Below are 17,838 nucleotides of genomic sequence, written 5' to 3'. Positions count from 1 at the left end.
AAAAAGAATTAGCTACCACTTTTCTCATTACTATTTTTCTCAGTAGATACTCTGTGTAGAACCCTTGAGTGTGTGGGGAAAATAGAACTCAGACATCCCTGGTCAGAATATGAGTGATTACAAATTTTCAGGAAAGTGATTACATATTTTCATTAACATTAAAAATACATATTTTTTTCTCTTAACTTGCCAGTTCCATTTTGGAAATTTATCCTACAGAAATAAAATCTTTATACTGTACAAAGATGTTTATTATATCACCATTTGGCTAATGGCAAAAGCTGGAAAGAAGCCAAATGTCCATTGTTAAGGATTGGTTGAATATGCAGTATTTCATCCACTATACTGTGATGGTAATGCTTTTGAATGATAACCTTTGACCTGGAGTGATGCACATGTTATAGTGTTAGATGTGGAAATCAGGTTGCAGAATAATGTGTGTAGATTGACTCCATGTGCATATATGTTTATATCAGCATAGGTTAAGATATGGAGAGATTCATAGGAAGTTAACACTGATAATGTCATGAGTTTTAATTTTTGCAGATAAATTTAATAAAGATTTAAAATACTCTTGAGAACTGGGTTACAATGTTTATAATCTGTAGTGTCATATCAGATTTTACTTCACAGCCTTGGCAGATGCTTAGGATTCTGGATGATGATGGATGAGAGTATCTTTATTTCTAACCCCTAGGAAAACAGGCTTCTCTATTTCCTTAAAACCTAATTGGGACCTCCCAGGTACGGAGTAGTGATGTTTGTTGTTTTTCCTATTCTTAACTATTTTAAAGTGTGGGTAATGAAATTTCATCAAACGTAAAACTGAGCATCCTAATCAATTTCTTGGTTTAACTTTTTATCTCTTTGGATCCTGTTTTAAATTCTATGCTTTTTCTTTCATCCGCTCCCTGTATTCATTTCCTAGATATGCCCGTTATAACTTGGGGTAAGAAATGTTTATGCGTGATGGTAAATTGCATTTTTAATGCAGTTCTAACCCAGAAATCTTCAGTTGGAGTAGCAGTCACATTATCTGATTTTACATAAATTTTTTACTTCCCAATATCTTTGCATTTTTTATTCAACTTTGTCATCTTTAACTCAGTTTCCTGCTTTTCTTATGCTCTTTTCCTATACATAAAATGACTAATGGTAAGACTTCTTCTCATTTTTTCTGTCTTTATTGAGGTAAAACTGACACAAAATGTACATATTGAAGTTATAAGACTTGATTCCCTGCCCTGCCCAGCCCAGTTTTATTGAGATATAATTGACATATAACATCATATAAGTGTAAGGTGTACAACCTAATGATGTGTGTATATTTTATAAAATGATTGCCACAATAAGTTCAGTTAACATCTGTCACCCCACATAGTTACAAATTTTCTTTTTTCCTTGTGATAAGAACTAAGTTCTAAACAGGGCATTTGTGAACAGGGCATTTGACATATGTTAGTTTATTTGTGAAACAATTTACCGCTGTTTATTTTTTAAGTCCCACTTTACTATCTTTATATCTAAATTATATTGAAATTGCATGTACTTATTCATTTTCCTAGTATTTGCATCATTTTGCCAAACATGGTGTTCTTTTGATAGCTCACTCCTCCCCTTCCTTTTTCTGGGGTCCTTTAAAACTTTGATGCCTGTACCTTTAAGGGAAGATTAGCAGTTATTTTAAACTGGCCTGCTTTTTGGTGGCCTTTAGAGAAGGGCACACATAGTTTTCATAGTTGTAGTTTCTTATTGTATGACGTATTTGCCTGCAGGACCTACTGGGAATGAAAATGTTTTGACCTGCAAATTGGAATGCACTCCTTTAACAACCCTTTCTTTAAATTTTCATTTTCCTATCAGAACATTTGTTGCACAGATTTTCCTTACATCTTCCTATACTTTAATTTTTTTCTTTGACCTCTAACAAGCTCAGTTCTTAGGACTGTGCTTTTGCTAGCTCTGTACTTTGTTCTTGGGGAACTCATTTACTCTATAACTTCAATTATCTCTACCGGTCTGACTTCAGAACCCTCTGGAATGACAAGTGTTAGTTTGTTTGCTTAAATTCAGCAAATTGTTATTCTCTCCCTGTCCCACAAACTAGCTACCAGTTTGTTATGGATTTTTGGTCACCCAGTTTCAAAAGTTATGGAGTCATCAATTTTTTTTTTCCTTTTCTTTACTCATACGTAGTCATCATGAAGTAGTGATCTCTTTGAAAAAATACTTCATACCTATCCCTTCCATTTATTCTCTTTCCATCATTTATTACTCCAACTCGAACACCTCTTCACTAGACTTACTACTTTCGAGGTTTCTCCTCTTCAGTCTATTTTGTATAATCACAAGATTAACGCTTTGGTAATGCAAACGTATTGACCTAACTCTCCTTCCCAAATACCCTAGAAGGCTTCCCAGTTGCCTGGTTTGTTTTTTATATTCCTTCAGAATCTTCTTCTAACCCTCCTTTTCAAAATTATATTCCAGAGTGCACTCATGAGGCTACTGCAACAGTATAATTGGCTAATTCTTCTAGAGCACAGTGTGGCAGTCCTAAATTTCTTTGCCTTTCTTGTACTCTTCCTACCTCTCTCAGTGTATCAATATCTTATCCATCTTTTTTTTTTTAAGATTTTTATTTATTTATTTATTTGACAGACAGAGATCACAAGTAGGCAGAGAGGCAGGCAGAGAGAGAGAGGAGGAAGCAGGCTCCCTGCTGAGCAGAGAGCCCGATGCGGGACTCGATCCCAGGACCCTGAGATCATGACCTGAGCCGAATGCAGCGGCTTAACCCACTGAGCCACCCAGGCGCCCCATCAATATCTTATCCATCTTTTGAGACATATATACCACCATTCTCTTCCTCAGGGAGCTATCCCCTTTATATTTTTATCCCAAGAGTTTCCTAACTCATATTATAACATCCATCTAAACTACATTTTGACAGATTTTCTTCTAAAAAATTGTTCTCTATACACACATTATATCACTGTGTGCGTTAAAAGCTGTTTTATTGCAGGGAGTCAGACATATTTTTCTGTACCCCTTATTGCTAGAACAGCATTTCATGAACATTTAGCTTACCATGAAGAGCAGTGATTGGTTGATTGATTAGGCTGTCACTGAGTTAATTTTAATAGTAGTCGAAGGAAATTATACATTTCTTTCCATTGAAATTATACATTTCAAACATTCTCAAAATGTTTTATTTCAGAAAGTATCATCTTTCTTGACTAAGTCATAAAAGTATCAACTTAGAAAGCAAAGAATTGGAAGCCAAGATTTGTAGCTGGGAGGACTAAAAATGGTGAAACATCTATTGTAGACATATAAATTAAAGAATTATAATTAGAGAATTATGATCCATTTAAGCAATAAATGGGTTGTGACTTGTATCTAGGGGATGGGAATCATAATAATCAGTTGACTTATGAGCCTTCCTTTTATTTACCCTTACTCTTTCCATCTTTTTGTTGTACTTCTTCCTTTATTTGCCTTTGCCCCTTACTGAACCTTATTTTTTTACTCTTAACTTCTGATTCTTTCTTTCCTTTAACTTTGTGCTTTCCTTCATCACTTTTCTTCAGAGCATCATTTTCTTCTGTATCTGTCTTCTTCCTTGCATTTCCCTGCTCTCCTTGATCCTCAGAACTCTCTCTCTTTACTTGAGGCCCCTGAATTAGCAGTATTTCAGACTCACTACTCTCTACTGGGGACTCATGTCCTTGGGGTGTTCCAGCTTCACTACTCTTTGCTGGGGACTCCTGTGGTCCTTGTGGTACTCCAGCTTCACTATTCTCTACTGGAGACTCCTGTCTTTGTGGTATTCCAGCTTCACTATTCTCCACCTGGGACTCTCGTCCTTCTTGTATTCTGGTGTCACTCTTTACTTGAGATTCCTGTCCTTCTTTTATTCCAGACTCACTCTTCTGTACTTGAGACCCCTGTTCTTGTTTTATTCCAGATTCATTCTTCTTTACTTGGGATCCCTGTCCTTCTTTTATTCCGGACTCACTCTTCTTTACTTGGGATCCCTGTCTTTGTAGTATTCTGGACTCACTCTTTTTTTCTTGGTCTTCCTGTTCTTGTGGTATTCCAGTATCATTCGTCTCTACATGGGCCTCCTGTTCTTGTGGTATTCCAGTGTCACTCACCTTTACCTGGTCTTCCTCTTTTGGTATCCTGGTGTCACTCCCCTTTAACTTGACCTCCATTTTTATTTCACCTTTCTCCAACTCAGTATCTTTTGCTTTGGTTTTTGTCTCTGGTTTGTGCCCTGAAATCAAGGATTCATCAGAATTTGTGACTAACTTTTCCTTCTTTAATTTTTTCTTGTTTTCTTCTTGGCTGTTCTCAGACTTTGTAGTGGCTCCATTTTTTAGGATCTTGGCCTTGAAATCAGATTTTTTTGCAAGTTCTGCATCCATGTAACCTGGAAATATAACTGAGCACACAACAAAAGTGCACAATTCAGATATCAAGTACTTTCTCTTTATTCCTACTTTTCTCCCCTGATACTGGTTTATTTTTTGTCTTAAAACTGAAAAACTGGAGATAACTTGAGATTTCCTGAAAATATAAAATAATAGAACTCTTATACTTAAAGTTATACAGGTATTGATAATATTTGAGACTCTCTTCAATAAATTGGAAGATTATTGAAAGAAGAGGTAAAATGTATTATAAATGAAGTGGCTGGCATATGTTCAGTATATTATGGCTGATGATTAATGCTTAATAGCTAAAGGAGGATGTATTCTGAAAAGAAATGGAATTTATTTTTAGAAAAAAATGTGCAAAGAAGCAATAATTATTTTTTAAAATAGAAAAAACTCAAAATATGCTTTGGATATTGAATATAAGAATGTCTCACTATTCAAAAGTGATAATAATATTAGCTGGTAATCATTGGGTTCTTATCATATATCAGGCACTCACTGTTCTGAACATTTTATATAAAGTATTAACTCATTTAATATTAATAACAAACATATAGGGCAGGTACTATTTTTATCTCCATTTTACAGATAAAAAAAAACTGAGGTACAGGAACTTTAAATGAATGTGAATATGCCCTGGAGTCAGTAAGTGGTGCAGTTGGGATTTGAACCTGAAAAGTCAGACTTCAGAATTCAGTCTAAACCAATGCTTTAGACGTTCCTTACAATACCTGCAAACTCACTTTGCAAAAATTTCTGTTCCCTTTTTCCAAACACAGGTAAGTGAGCTCTACTATGTCTCAATTTCTGTGTGATCTAATAAAAACTGAATTTTTTTAGTTTCTGTTTTCTTTTCTTATTTTAGTGATTTGGTTCCCTGGATTAAGAAAAATATATATATCATATATATCTATGTTACCAGGAAGAATTTTGTGGGTTCTTCCTATGGAGCAGTGGCATGACTTCCTTTAAGAAAACCTATTTAAATAATGTAATAGAAAGAATACTGAATATAAAAGTTGAATTAGAACACCTGAGCTTAGTATTTCTGCTAGCTGGGTTTATTTGGGTAAGCCAGTTATTCCCCAAAGACTCACCTTCCTTATATTTAACTTGTTCTGCTCATTTTGTAAAGTTATTTAAGGATTCTAGACAAATGTTTAAGGAGCATGGCTTTTACAGACAGACTGGTTCAAATCCTGGCTTCATTAATAACTAGCCAGGTGAGCCTGGGTGAATCTTGCTTTCTTATCTGTAAAATGGGTGCAGTAGTAGTAGCTACTTCACAGAAGTGTTATAAACATTAAATAATATTACCTAAGTAAAGTACTCAATACAGTACATGGAGCATGTACTATAACTATAACTACTGCCAAATGAGATCATACAGGCAGAAAGTCTGATCTATCAAGACAAGGGATTCTGGGGCGCCTGGGTGGCTCAGTGGGTTAGGCCACTGCCTTCGGTCAGGTCATGATCTCGGGGTCCTGGGATCGAGTCCCATATCGGGCTCTCTGCTCAGCAGGGAGCCTGCTTCCTCCTCTCTCTCTCTCTGGCTGCCTCTCTGTCCACTTGTGATCTCTTTCTGTCAAATAAATAAATAAAATCTTAAAAAAAAAAAAAAAGACAAGGGATTCTTAGTTCCAACCAAATACTTTAGAGGAGTGGTTAATTGCTTCACAGGAAGATTTCTTGCTTAAAAACTTTTTTTTTTTTTTTTTTTTTTTTTACTTAGAAAGGCTTTTGGTATGTTTAGGGTTCGATGTCTGAAATATTGATGTACACGTAACCAAATAACAAGTTGCCAAATGTGAGACACACCTGCATTAGGTAAGAAGGTAACTGTAAGTGAAAAGAGATGATGTAGTTCAGTGTTGCCTTTTTGATATTTTAGACTCTGACGCAAAATAGCAATAACATTAAGAACCTTACAGCAGTGCTTTCTGAACTTTTTGTGTATTTTTTCCTCCCCAATGATTATTTAGTAAGATATGGGTACTGACATTTTATTCTAGACAAACCCACTTCCAATTTACAAATGAAAACCAGTAGTAATATATCCTAAGCATTTTTATACCAAAGAAGAGAGTTCAGAATATTTTGATTTCTGACAGTACTACCAGTGGACACTTGTTTTTTGGGAGGATGTGGTGTGGTGTGAGGAAGAGAATGTTTTTCCACTGAAGCTTCCAACCGTACAAATTCTGTGCAATGTGTTCCTTAACAAGCTGACTTTTCTTAATATATGACTATCTTTAGTTTTACCATCTTTAGTTTGTTTCATATTTACTACTGTGTATACTACTGCAGGACCCATTTTAAAGCTAACTTTACCACCTAAATTATATAGATTTTTGTTAATCAAAAGTAAGAATTCTAGGATTTATTTTTTTTTTAATTCTAGGATTTAAATAAAATGTTTATTCTAGCTATACTTTTTCTAATTTTATAGGATTTAAAAAATTTTACTGTCTTTCCCTCTACCCTAAAAAATACTTCTAGTCACTTCTAATATAATATGCTTGTTTGTTTTAATATCTTTGCTGTATATTTTCCATCTGGAACTTAATTGCATTGTAGAAGTCAGCTACAAATCATTATTCCACAAATTTCTAAGTTCTTCCCTCCCTTCTCTCAAATTTCTACATGGTATATAGATCTCCGCCCCCAACCCGGATCTCATAATCTCTATAATACAAAGATTTGTAAGCCCTGGCTGAAAGTCTGAAATTCTAATTATAAGGGAAATATTTAATCAAGAACTTGGCACTTATTCTAATGTATTCAGGTTAAAGATTTTTAAACTGGATTAAAAATTTGTTAAAGCTAAAAGATATCATGAGTTAGCTATCAGTAATAATTTTAATCATATGATACTTAAAATAATGTGGTGACTAGACCATGCGCCTTATTAGGAAATTATTCCTATTAAGTCCCTAAGACAGTGGCTGTCAAGGAGAGCACACACAGATCTAGATCATAAAGATCTGTTAAGCAACAGGGAAAGGACTCATTGTAGATCTCAGTCCATTAATTAATATTTAAAAAATCATTTAATTAGCTGAATGTGGAGATGAGAAATTAATATACTCAACTTGAGAGGGTGGTTAAGTTTGATAAGCTGATCTGTCTTAAATCTTTCTTTGAACGATGAATTAAATCTTAATCTCTTTTTGCTAAAAGTATCAACAGGAAAGAATATGTTTGAAATATTAATATTATCGACAAGAATAGATCTTTTACAAGAAAAGTTTTAAAAGATTGAACTGATTTTTCTCCTGGCAATTTAAAAAAGCATATTCATTAAAAATGAGTTCACTTTCAGCGAGGGCCTTAGCCTATGGTGCCTTCCCAAAGCCCTCTTTCTTTTTGTAAAGAAAACATACACTCTCTTATCACCTTCTCCATGTGCATTTGAAAGATGCAGATACATCATGAGTGCTCTGAATGCATATTATTTTTTGGACTGTGAATGCAAAGAAAATAATTATCCTTTTCAACTTCCCCACCTCCCACTCACAAACCCACTTTCCTAGTGTGAACTGAGAAAGAAAAATTAAATATAAAGATATATTTTGTGTTTGTTAGTGTTGGAAAAGTTCGAGATGCTTGAATCTATCTTACTAAATTTAAGTTTTACTTGTTTCTTATAGTTGTATATTGACAGGGTTTTAAGAATTATTATTCTGTTTCATATGATTTTATTGAGGAGCTAAAGCATTAATAATCCTGATGGGAAATCTGAATTTAGGAAACAGATAAAAACCAAACATTGATTTAAATGGGACGTCTTTTATTTTAAAACTATCCTTTGTGTACATTTCATTATATACCTTCTCTAGTGGATGTATATTTGTATTTACAAACATTTTATTTATAGATATGGTTTCAGGACTTATCACAGAAAAGGTCTTTGTGGTTCAGTATAGAAGGCAATGTGTTGGTATGGAAAGAGTATGTACTTTGGAGACAGGAAGTTCTGGATTTAGATCGCAGCAGTGCTGTTTACCAACTTTTTGTTTTTTTTTTCTTTTCAGTGTAACAGTATTCATTGTTTTTGCACCACACCCAGTGCTTCATGCAATACGTGCCCTCCCCAATACCCACCACCTGGTTTACCAACTCTTAAACTTTGGGCAAGTGTGAGCAAATTTACTGATGTGTAAAGTAGGGAATAACAATAACTAGCAGATAGGCTATGGTAAGAATAAGAGATAATGTTTCTGAAAATGCCTAGCACAGTGCACAGTATAGAGAGGGGCTCAATACCTACTATTCCTCAAAAGTAAAGTTACTTAGAAGGCAAGAGAAAATAAAGTTTTTTTTCTTAACTAGTTATTTTTCCTGTTAATATGATTCAGTGGACCTTCACTTGTTACCAAAAAGGAGTTCTAAATTATCAGCAAAAAACTCACAAAATCTAGAAATCAATCTTTTTGTCATTATAGTTTGCTGGGAGTTAGAAAGGAGATTCTTTTTTCAGAGCCTAGAAGATGGCCAGAGATTATGGTATCCTTTTGTAGGAATTTCATCTCCTCTACAGCTCTCTCCAAAAATAGTTATTTAGAATATTAGGAGATTCTGGAGAATAGGAACACTTAAAATATCCTTAGAAACACAAGTCTCCATCTTGGGGGTAGAAAGAGCAAGTCCAGAAATTATAAACAATGTAAAATATCACAGTTGAGAATAAAAAACTTACCCATAGGAGATAGTGCTAAAAATAAAACATAAAAGATCGATCAGTGGGACTTTTCTAACTCAAGGAAAATCCCACTCTCAATAATATCTTTTGTAGGTGAATTCAGAAGCAGCACCTCTAGGTACTTACTATAAAACCTTCTGTTTCATCCTCAGGAGTGCTGCTAGCCCAATGCTCTACATCCTACTTCACAGAGACGGTTTTCTTTAGGATGCCCTTGGTTAATGTATGGGATGGAATCCTTGTGTTGGTAATATCTATTCTACCAAATTTCAAACTATCGCATTTCCTACTTTCATTGTTCTCTCACAAATGAGTTTTTTACCCACTCACCTTTAGGTAAGTTGGAAAGTACATATTTGGCCAATTATCAAAATCACCATCTTGTCCTGACACTTGTTCTTTATATCAAGTTTACGTGATTTTCTTTTTTTTAGTAAAAATTATCCATTGTCAGATGCTAACACCAGGAAAATGGGCTTCCTTGTGGTAAATAGCCAGAATTATGAGGCAAGATCATTATATTTTGTTCCAAAAGAGAAATAGAAAAAAAGAAATCAAAGTATGAGAAAATCACTTATTTAAGAAATATTGACTACTCTAAGGTAGAAGAACATGAAATACAAAATAAATGAGAAGAACATGAAATATAAAATACATAACAAAAAAAATCCTCAAAGGTCCTAGACCAGAAATAGGTAAGGCAAAGAAGTGATATAAACTTACTGATTTTTCCAGAACTGTCCACTGAAAGAGACCAGAAAAAATCATCAGTAGGTGTTGGGCTCTCCCTTCTTACACAAACCCACACTCCTCTGGACTGGATGTACAGAATCTGTGTCATGAACAACTAAGTTCTTTTTATTTCCCTGCCCCTCCTCTTGACCTGTTATTGTTTAGAAAGATCTTGTGATTAGCTATTTTATGAAAAAATTTTATTAGAATATATTTGACATTTTGTGCATATTGAATGTGTGCAACATGTCAATTTGGTATATTATAATATATTATAATATAATTATAATATGATTGCCATTGTAGCAATAATTAGAACCTCTATGACATTATATAGTGATCCTTTCTTGTGGTTGGAATCAAAGTTCTAGTCTCTTGGTAAGTTTGATGATTGTCATACAATTTTGTTATCTAAATTCATTATACTATGCATTAGGTCTCTAGGACTTATTTACTACTTGTAAATGTTTACCTTTGAATAGCACATGCCCTATCCCCCACCCACACAATCCCTTAGTAACTCTCATTTTACCTTTTTTTTTTTAATAAATTTGGCTTTCTGGATTCCACATATAAATGATACGATGCAATACTTGTCTTCCTCTCTCGGACTTACTCGTTCAGCATGATACTCTCAAGGTCCATCTATGTTGTTGCAAGTGGCAGGATGTCCTCCTTTCTCACTGTTGAATAATATATCATGTTTGTTTGTGTGTGCATGTGTGTATGACATCCTCTTTATCTAGTCATCCATTGGTATGGGCAATTAAGTTTATTTCTGTACCTTGGCTGTTGTGAATTATGTTGTAATATTCATGAACTTATATTTTTTGTATTTTTTTGATATCTTATTTTCACTTCTTTTGGATATATGCCCAGAATGGAATCGCTGCATCATATGGATGGTAGGCCAACTTCTAGTTTTTGGGGGAACCTCCGTGTTGTTTTCCAATTTACATTACTGCATCATAGGGTAGTTATTTTTCATTTTTTTAAAAAGATTTTGTTTATTTATTTAACATGCAGAGATCACAAGTAGGCAGAGAGGCAGGCAGAGAGAGAGGGTGAAGCAGGCTCCCCGGTGAGCAGAGCGCCTGACGTGGGGCTCAATCCCAGGACCCTGGGATGATGACCTGAGCCAAAGGCAGAGGCTTTAAACCACTGAGTCACCCAGGTGGCCCTATTTTTCACCTTTTGAGGAATCTCCATTCTGTTTTCCACAGTGATTACACGAGTTGCATTCCCAGGAACAGTGCACCAGTGTTCCTTTTTCTCCACATTCTCACCAATACCTGTGATTTGTTCTCTTTTTGATTTTAGCCATTCTGACAGGTGTGAAGTGGTATCTCACAGTAGTTTTGATTTGCATTTCCGTAATGGTGATTACTGATGAAAAACTTTTCACGTGTCTGTTGGCAATCTGTAGGTCTTCTTTGGAAAAATGTCTTTTCATGTCTTCTGTCCATTTTTAATTGGATTGTTTGTTTAATGGCTGTTGAATTTTATGTTTTTTATGTATTTTCTATACTAATCCTTTATCAGATATGTCCTTTGCAAGTATCTTCCGCTATTCCATAGGTTGCCTTTTAGTTTTTTTGATTGTTTCCTTTGTCATGCAGAAGATTTTTATTTTGATGTATTCCCAATAGTTTATGTTTGCTTTGCTTTCCTTGCTCAGAAGACGTATCTAGAAAAATGTTGCTATAGCTGATGTCAAAGATGTCATTTCTTCTGTTCTCTTCTACAGTTTTCATGGTTTCAGGTCTCATACTTAGGATTTCAAACTTTTGAATTTATTTTTGTGTGTGGTGTAAGAAAGTGGTCCAGTTTCATTCTTTTGCATGTAACTGTCCAGTTTTCCCAACACCATTTGTTGAAGAGACTGTCTTTATTCTGTTGGATATTCTTTTTGCTTTGTCAAAGTTGAATTGACAGTATTATTATTATATCTGGGTTTTCTATTTTGTTCCATTGATCTGTGTGTCTGTTTTTGTGCCAGTATCATACTGCTTTGATTACTAGAGCTTTGTAATATAACTTCAAATCCAGAATCACAGTACCTCCTGGTTTGTTTTTCTTCTTCAAGATTGCTTTAATTATTCAGTTTCTTTTGTGGTTCCATACAAATTTTAGAATTATGTGTTCTAGTTCTGTGAAAAGTGCTGCTGTTATTTTGATAGGAATTTCCTTAAACGTGTAGATTGCTTTGGGTAGTATAGACATTTTAACAATATTTTTTCTTCCAATCCATGAGCATGAAATGTCTTTCCATTTCTTTGTGTCATCTTCAATTACTTTCATCAGTGTTTCATAGTTTTCAGAGTACAGTTTTTTTTATCTCCTTGATTAGGTTTATTCCTAGGTATCTTATTATTTTGGGTAAAATTGTAAATTATAGTTTTTTTAGTTCTTCCTTCTGCTGCTTCATTATTGGTTTTCTGGATTTTTTTGTTTTGTTTTGTTTTGCTTTTTAGTTCTATACAATTTATTTATGTTCTAATCTGTATTATTTACTTCCTCCTGCTGGTTTTGAGTTGTTTGTTTGTTTGTTTTTTTTTCTAGCTCCTTTATGGGTAAGGTTAGGTGGTTTAGTTGTGATTTTTCTTGTATTGCCTGTATTGCTATAAACTTCCCTCTTAGAACCACTTTTGCTACATCCCAAAGGTTTTGAACTATTGCATTATTTTTAAATATTTTATTTATTTATTTATGAGAGACAGAGAAGGAGAGAGGAGAGGAGAGGGAGAAGCAGGCTCCCCATTGATCAGGGAGCCTAATGTGGGGCTTGATCCCAGGACTCCAGGATCATGACCTGAGTGAAGGCAGACACTTAACCGACTGAGCCACCTACATGACATAAACCATTCATTGTATTTTCACTTTCATTTGTTTCCATGTATTTTAAAATTTCTTTATTTTATTTTCTGGGTGACCCATTCATTGTTTAGTAGCATATTATTTAAACTCTGTGTATTTGTGGTCTATCCCTATTTCCTTTTCTTATGGTTAACTTATAGCAAAGTGGTCAGAAAAGATTCATGGTATGATTTTGACCTTTTTGAATTGGTTGAGGGTTGCTTTGTGGTCAAATATGTGATCTATTCTAGACAATGTTCCATGTGCACTTGAAAAGAATGTGTATTCTGCTGTTCTGGGGTGGAATGTTCTGAATGCACCTAATATATTAGTTCCAGTGTGTCATTCAAAGTTTTTGTTTCCTTGTTGATTTTCTGTTCCGATGATCTGTGCATGCCTGTAAGTGGGGTGTTAAAAATCCCCTACTTTTATTGCTGTTCTCCATATTTGTATCTTGTTTGCCCAGCACCATTTGTTAAAAAGATTGTCCTTTCTCTTTTGAATGTTTTTGGCTCCTGCCTTGACTATTAGTTAACTTTATATGTGAGGGTTTTATTCTGGCCTGTTATGTCCTGTTAGTCCATGTATCTATTTTCATCTCAGTACCCAACTGTTTTTATTATTATAGCTTTATAGTATAGTTTAAAATCAGCAAGTGTGATACCACTAACTTTTTTCCCATCCCTCTGGATTGCTTAACTTGAGTGAGCCACACAGCCTTCCTTCCCAACAATGCACATTTCTAAGAAGTTGACAGGGATGCTGATACTGATGTTCCAGGGACCACACCTGAGAACCACAGCTCTAACCTGGCCCTGTTAACAGGACAGAAAACTGACTAAAGAGCACATCTGTGGCCTTGGTGGGACCTCTCTGTTCATTGGTCCACACCTGGAACTTCCCTGTGCATGTTCCCAAGTTTATTATTTCTGTTCATGTGTTTGTCCTCAGTTGAATTACATGTGGCCTAAAAACTGAACCCACAGCTATTTCTGTTAAAATCTGCTCCCACTCCATCAATCACAGGATCCAAACTATTTCTTCTTATAATGGAAGGTTTCTTTCACTCTCCCCATTCCCTCACAAACCTTGGTCTTCTGAGACATAGAAGACATGTCACAACATACACTTCTGCAGGAAGAACTCTGCAGGACCTCTGAAGAGGGGCTTCTCACCCCTTGTGCTACTCAAGTTTGGTTAAGTCACTATCTGTCTTGCTGGGAGGATGAAAGTGTCTTCTCCCTGTGACTTGTATGTTCCATTCCTTCTCAAGGTTTGAGAAGTTCTCAGCTAATATTTCGTTACGTAAACTCTTTGCATCCTTCTCCCTCTCTTCTCCTTTATCCTCTTGTAGCTGGAAGTATTTCTACATTCCTATTCTCCGAGTCATTTATTCTTTCTTTCATCTAGTTTGCCCTGTTACTTATGCTCTGTATTGCATTATTATCTCATTTATGACTTTTGTAGTTTCAGAATTTATTTTTTTTAATAATTTTAATCTCTTAAGTAAAGAACTTACTCTCTTCATTAATTTTATTTCTGAATTTACTGGACTATCTATCTGAGTTTTCTTGTAGCTCATTGCATTTCTTCATAACAGCTGCATATAAGAAACAAGTGTTGCATGAAACAAAAGAGTTTCAAAATACATGGGAGAAAAAACTGATAGAACTGAAAAGAGAAATAGAAAAGCTTACAGTTTTACCTGGGAAATTCAACACCCCATTCTCAGCAGTTGGTAGAACTACTAGAAAGAATATGAAAGAGGTAAGAGGATTAGCCATGCAGATGTTTGAGTGGAGAATTCAGGCAGAGAGGACAATGACTAAACCAGTCTGGGGTAGGAATCGTTCTAGACTATCTGAGTGACAGAAAGAAAGTAAGTGTGGCTGAAACAAAATAAAAAAAAAATAAATAAGATGAAGGAAAGCTATTAGAGGGTTGTGGGGAACAGATATCCCAACCCAGGACCTTTTTTTTTTTAATGATTTTATTTATTTTCAGAGAGGAGAGATAGAGATAGAGATAGAGAAAGAGGGCATGCAAGCAGGGGGGAAAGCATCAGCAAAGGGAGAAGTAGGTTTCCCGCTGAACAAGAAGCCTGATGTAGGACTCAATCCCAGGACCCTGATATCTTGACCTGAGCCGAAGGCAGATGCTTAACTGACTGAGATACCCATGCATCCTCAGGACTTTCTTTCAAGAGGTGCTGTAATGACTTTGAATTTGAATCAAGAAAGATGGAGAGTTATTAATGGATCATAACAGAGGGGTGACCTGAGTCTAAAAGGTCATCCCTGTGGATGCTGTATTGGTAGTGACTGGAAGGCAGGAGTAAAATAGAGCAACCAGAAAGATGAAAGTAACTTGGATCACAGTGAGAGTCATAAAGATCATGAGAAGTACCAGGTTCTTATACCATACTGAGGGATCTGCTGTCCTACTATATAGTATTGTATCCTGCTAGGAATCTTGAATGATACCTTAGAAGAAAAAAAATTAGGGAAATGGGAATAGAGAACTGTGTTTCTGATCCCAAAACACCATCATTCATATACTTTCTTGTTTCAATTTTTATGAATACCTCAAATAGCTACTAGTAAGTTCCCAATCTATTTCTTGTACTTTAGTTTCTTTTAGGGCAGAGGTAGGCAAACTTTGCTGTAGAGCACCAGATAATAAATATTTTAAGCTTTGCAAGCCACAAGATCTCTGTCATAACTACTCAACTTTGCTGCTGTGGTGCAAAAGTAGTCATAGACAGTATGTAAATAAATAAATAAATAAATAAGTATGTGTCCCAATAAAACATTATTTGTAGACAATGAAATTTAGATTTCATATAATTTTCACATGTTACAAAATACCATTCTTGTTTTTTGTGTTATGGGTTGTTGGCTTTTAGGTCTTTTTGGTGTATTCTGTTTATCATTATATAATGTTCCTTCTTCTGATAAATTTTTTCTCTGAGGTCTAGTTTATATGATATTAATATCACATCAACTTTTTTTTATTAGTTAAATTTATTTATTTTTAGCATAACAGTATTCATTATTTTTTCACCACACCTAGTGCTCCATGCAATCTGTGCCCTCTATAATACCCACCACCTGGCAGCCCAACCTCCCACCCCCCCGCCACTTCAAACCCCTCAGATTGTTTTTCAGAGTCCATAGTCTCTCATGATTCACCTCTTCTTCCAATTTCCCCCAACTCCCTTCTCCTCTCTAACTCCCCATGTCCTCCATGCTATTTGTTATGCTCCACAAATAAGTGAAACCATATGATAATTGACTCTCTCTGCTTGACTTATTTCACTCAGCATAATCTCTTCCAGTCCCATCCATGTTACTACAAAAGTTGGGTATTCATCCTTTCTGATGGAGGCATAATACTCCATAGTGTATATGGACCACATTAACTTTAAAAAAAAGTTTTCTGGGCACCTGGGTGGCTCAGTTGCTAGGCAGCTGCCTTTAGCTCAGGTCATAATCACAGTTCCTGGATCAAGCCCTGCATTGGGCTATCTGCTCAGTGAGGAGTCTGCTTCTTCTTCTCCCTCTGCCTCTCCTCCTGACTCATGCTCTCTCCCTCTCTCTGTCACCATCAAATAAATAAAATCTTAAAAAAAATTAAAAAATAATGTTTTCATGGTATATACTTTCTATCATTTTCTTTTTATTGTTAGATTTGAAGTGAGTTTCTTAAAGATAGCATAAAGTTGGGTCATTTTTTAATTTTTATTTTTTTAAAGTTTTATTTAAAATCCTGCTAGTTAACACACAGTATAATATTAGTTTCAAGTGTATACATTAGTGATGCCACACTTCCACACATCACCCAGTACTCTTCGTAAGTGCACTCCTACCACAGACTGGTGGTGGCTCTTAAGGAGGGCACATATTGTATGTAGCACTGGGTGTTGTGCATAAACAATGAATCTTGGAACACTGGATCAAAAACTAATAATGTATTGTATGGTGACTAATATAACACAAATATTTTTTTTAAAAGTGCACTCCTTAATCCCCCTCATCACTGGTTTAACCTATTCTCCCACCTGCCTTCCTTCTAGTAACCACCTGTTGTTTACTCCTTATAGTTAAGAATCTGTTTCTTGGTTTGTGTTTTTCTCTTTTTCCCACTTTACTCATTTGTTGCTGTTTCTGAAAGTCCACAAATGAGTGAAATCATATAGTATTTGTGTTTTTTGAGTGAATTATTTTGGTTAGCTTAATATTCTCTAGCTCAAGCCATGCCATTGCAAATGGCAAGATTTCATTCTTTTTTATGGCTGAGTAATATTCCATGGTGTGTGTGTATGTACTCAACATAATAACTTCTTATTTGTACAGGGGTTGCAAATGGCATAATCATATCCTCTTTGTGGCTATAATATATAGATACAGATACAAATATAGATATATCTATCTATTTTAATCTTTTCTATATTGATGGACATTTGGGTTGCCCCTGTATCTTGGCTATTATAGATAATGCTGTGACAAACATAGGGTGCATATATCTTTTCAAATTAATGTTTTTGTTTTCTTTGGGTAAATTATTGGATCACATGTTTTTGTTTTTTTGTTTTTTTTTTTTTAAATTTGAGAAACCTCCATCTGTTTTCCACTGGGGAAACAATTTACATTCCCACTAACAGTGCACCAGGGTTCCTTTTTTCCCACATCCTCAACACTTGTTTCTTGTGTTTTTGATTTTAGCCATCTGACAAGTGTGGGGTGATATCTCATTGTGGTTTTGTGTTCCCTTAATACATAGTAGCATTGAGGATCTTTTTATGTGTCTGTTAGCCATCTGTATGTTTGTCTTTGGAAAATATCTACTCAAATCCTCTGCCTGTTTTAAAATCATATTGTTTGTTTTCAGATGTTCTTAATTTTAGTGAAGTCCAGCTTATCAATTATTCCTTTCATGAATCATGCCCTTAGGGTTATATCTAAAAATTTGTTACCAGCACTCACTTTGGCAGCACATATACTAAAAGGTCATTACCATACCCAAAGTCATTTAGCTTTTCTCTGATGTTATCTTCTAGAAGCGTTTAATTTTGAATTTTATATTTAGGTCTGTGATGCA

General features: G+C 35.0%; 1 protein-coding gene across 1 annotated transcript; it reads right to left on the bottom strand.

Moving 5' to 3' along the window:
* Window positions 1-3,373: 3,373 nt before the first annotated feature.
* On the bottom strand, window positions 3,374-9,991 carry TSBP1 (testis expressed basic protein 1). Its single transcript, XM_044246364.1, is given in 4 exon segments — window positions 3,374-3,521; window positions 3,523-4,450; window positions 9,148-9,162; window positions 9,874-9,991. Coding segments are annotated over 4 exon segments (1,209 nt in total).
* Window positions 9,992-17,838: the final 7,847 nt, after the last annotated feature.

The sequence above is a fragment of the Neovison vison genome, chromosome 1, assembly GCF_020171115.1.
Source record: "Neovison vison isolate M4711 chromosome 1, ASM_NN_V1, whole genome shotgun sequence".
In the NCBI taxonomy this organism is placed as follows: domain Eukaryota; kingdom Metazoa; phylum Chordata; class Mammalia; order Carnivora; family Mustelidae; genus Neogale; species Neogale vison.
This window is presented reverse-complemented; position numbering and strand designations above follow the sequence as displayed.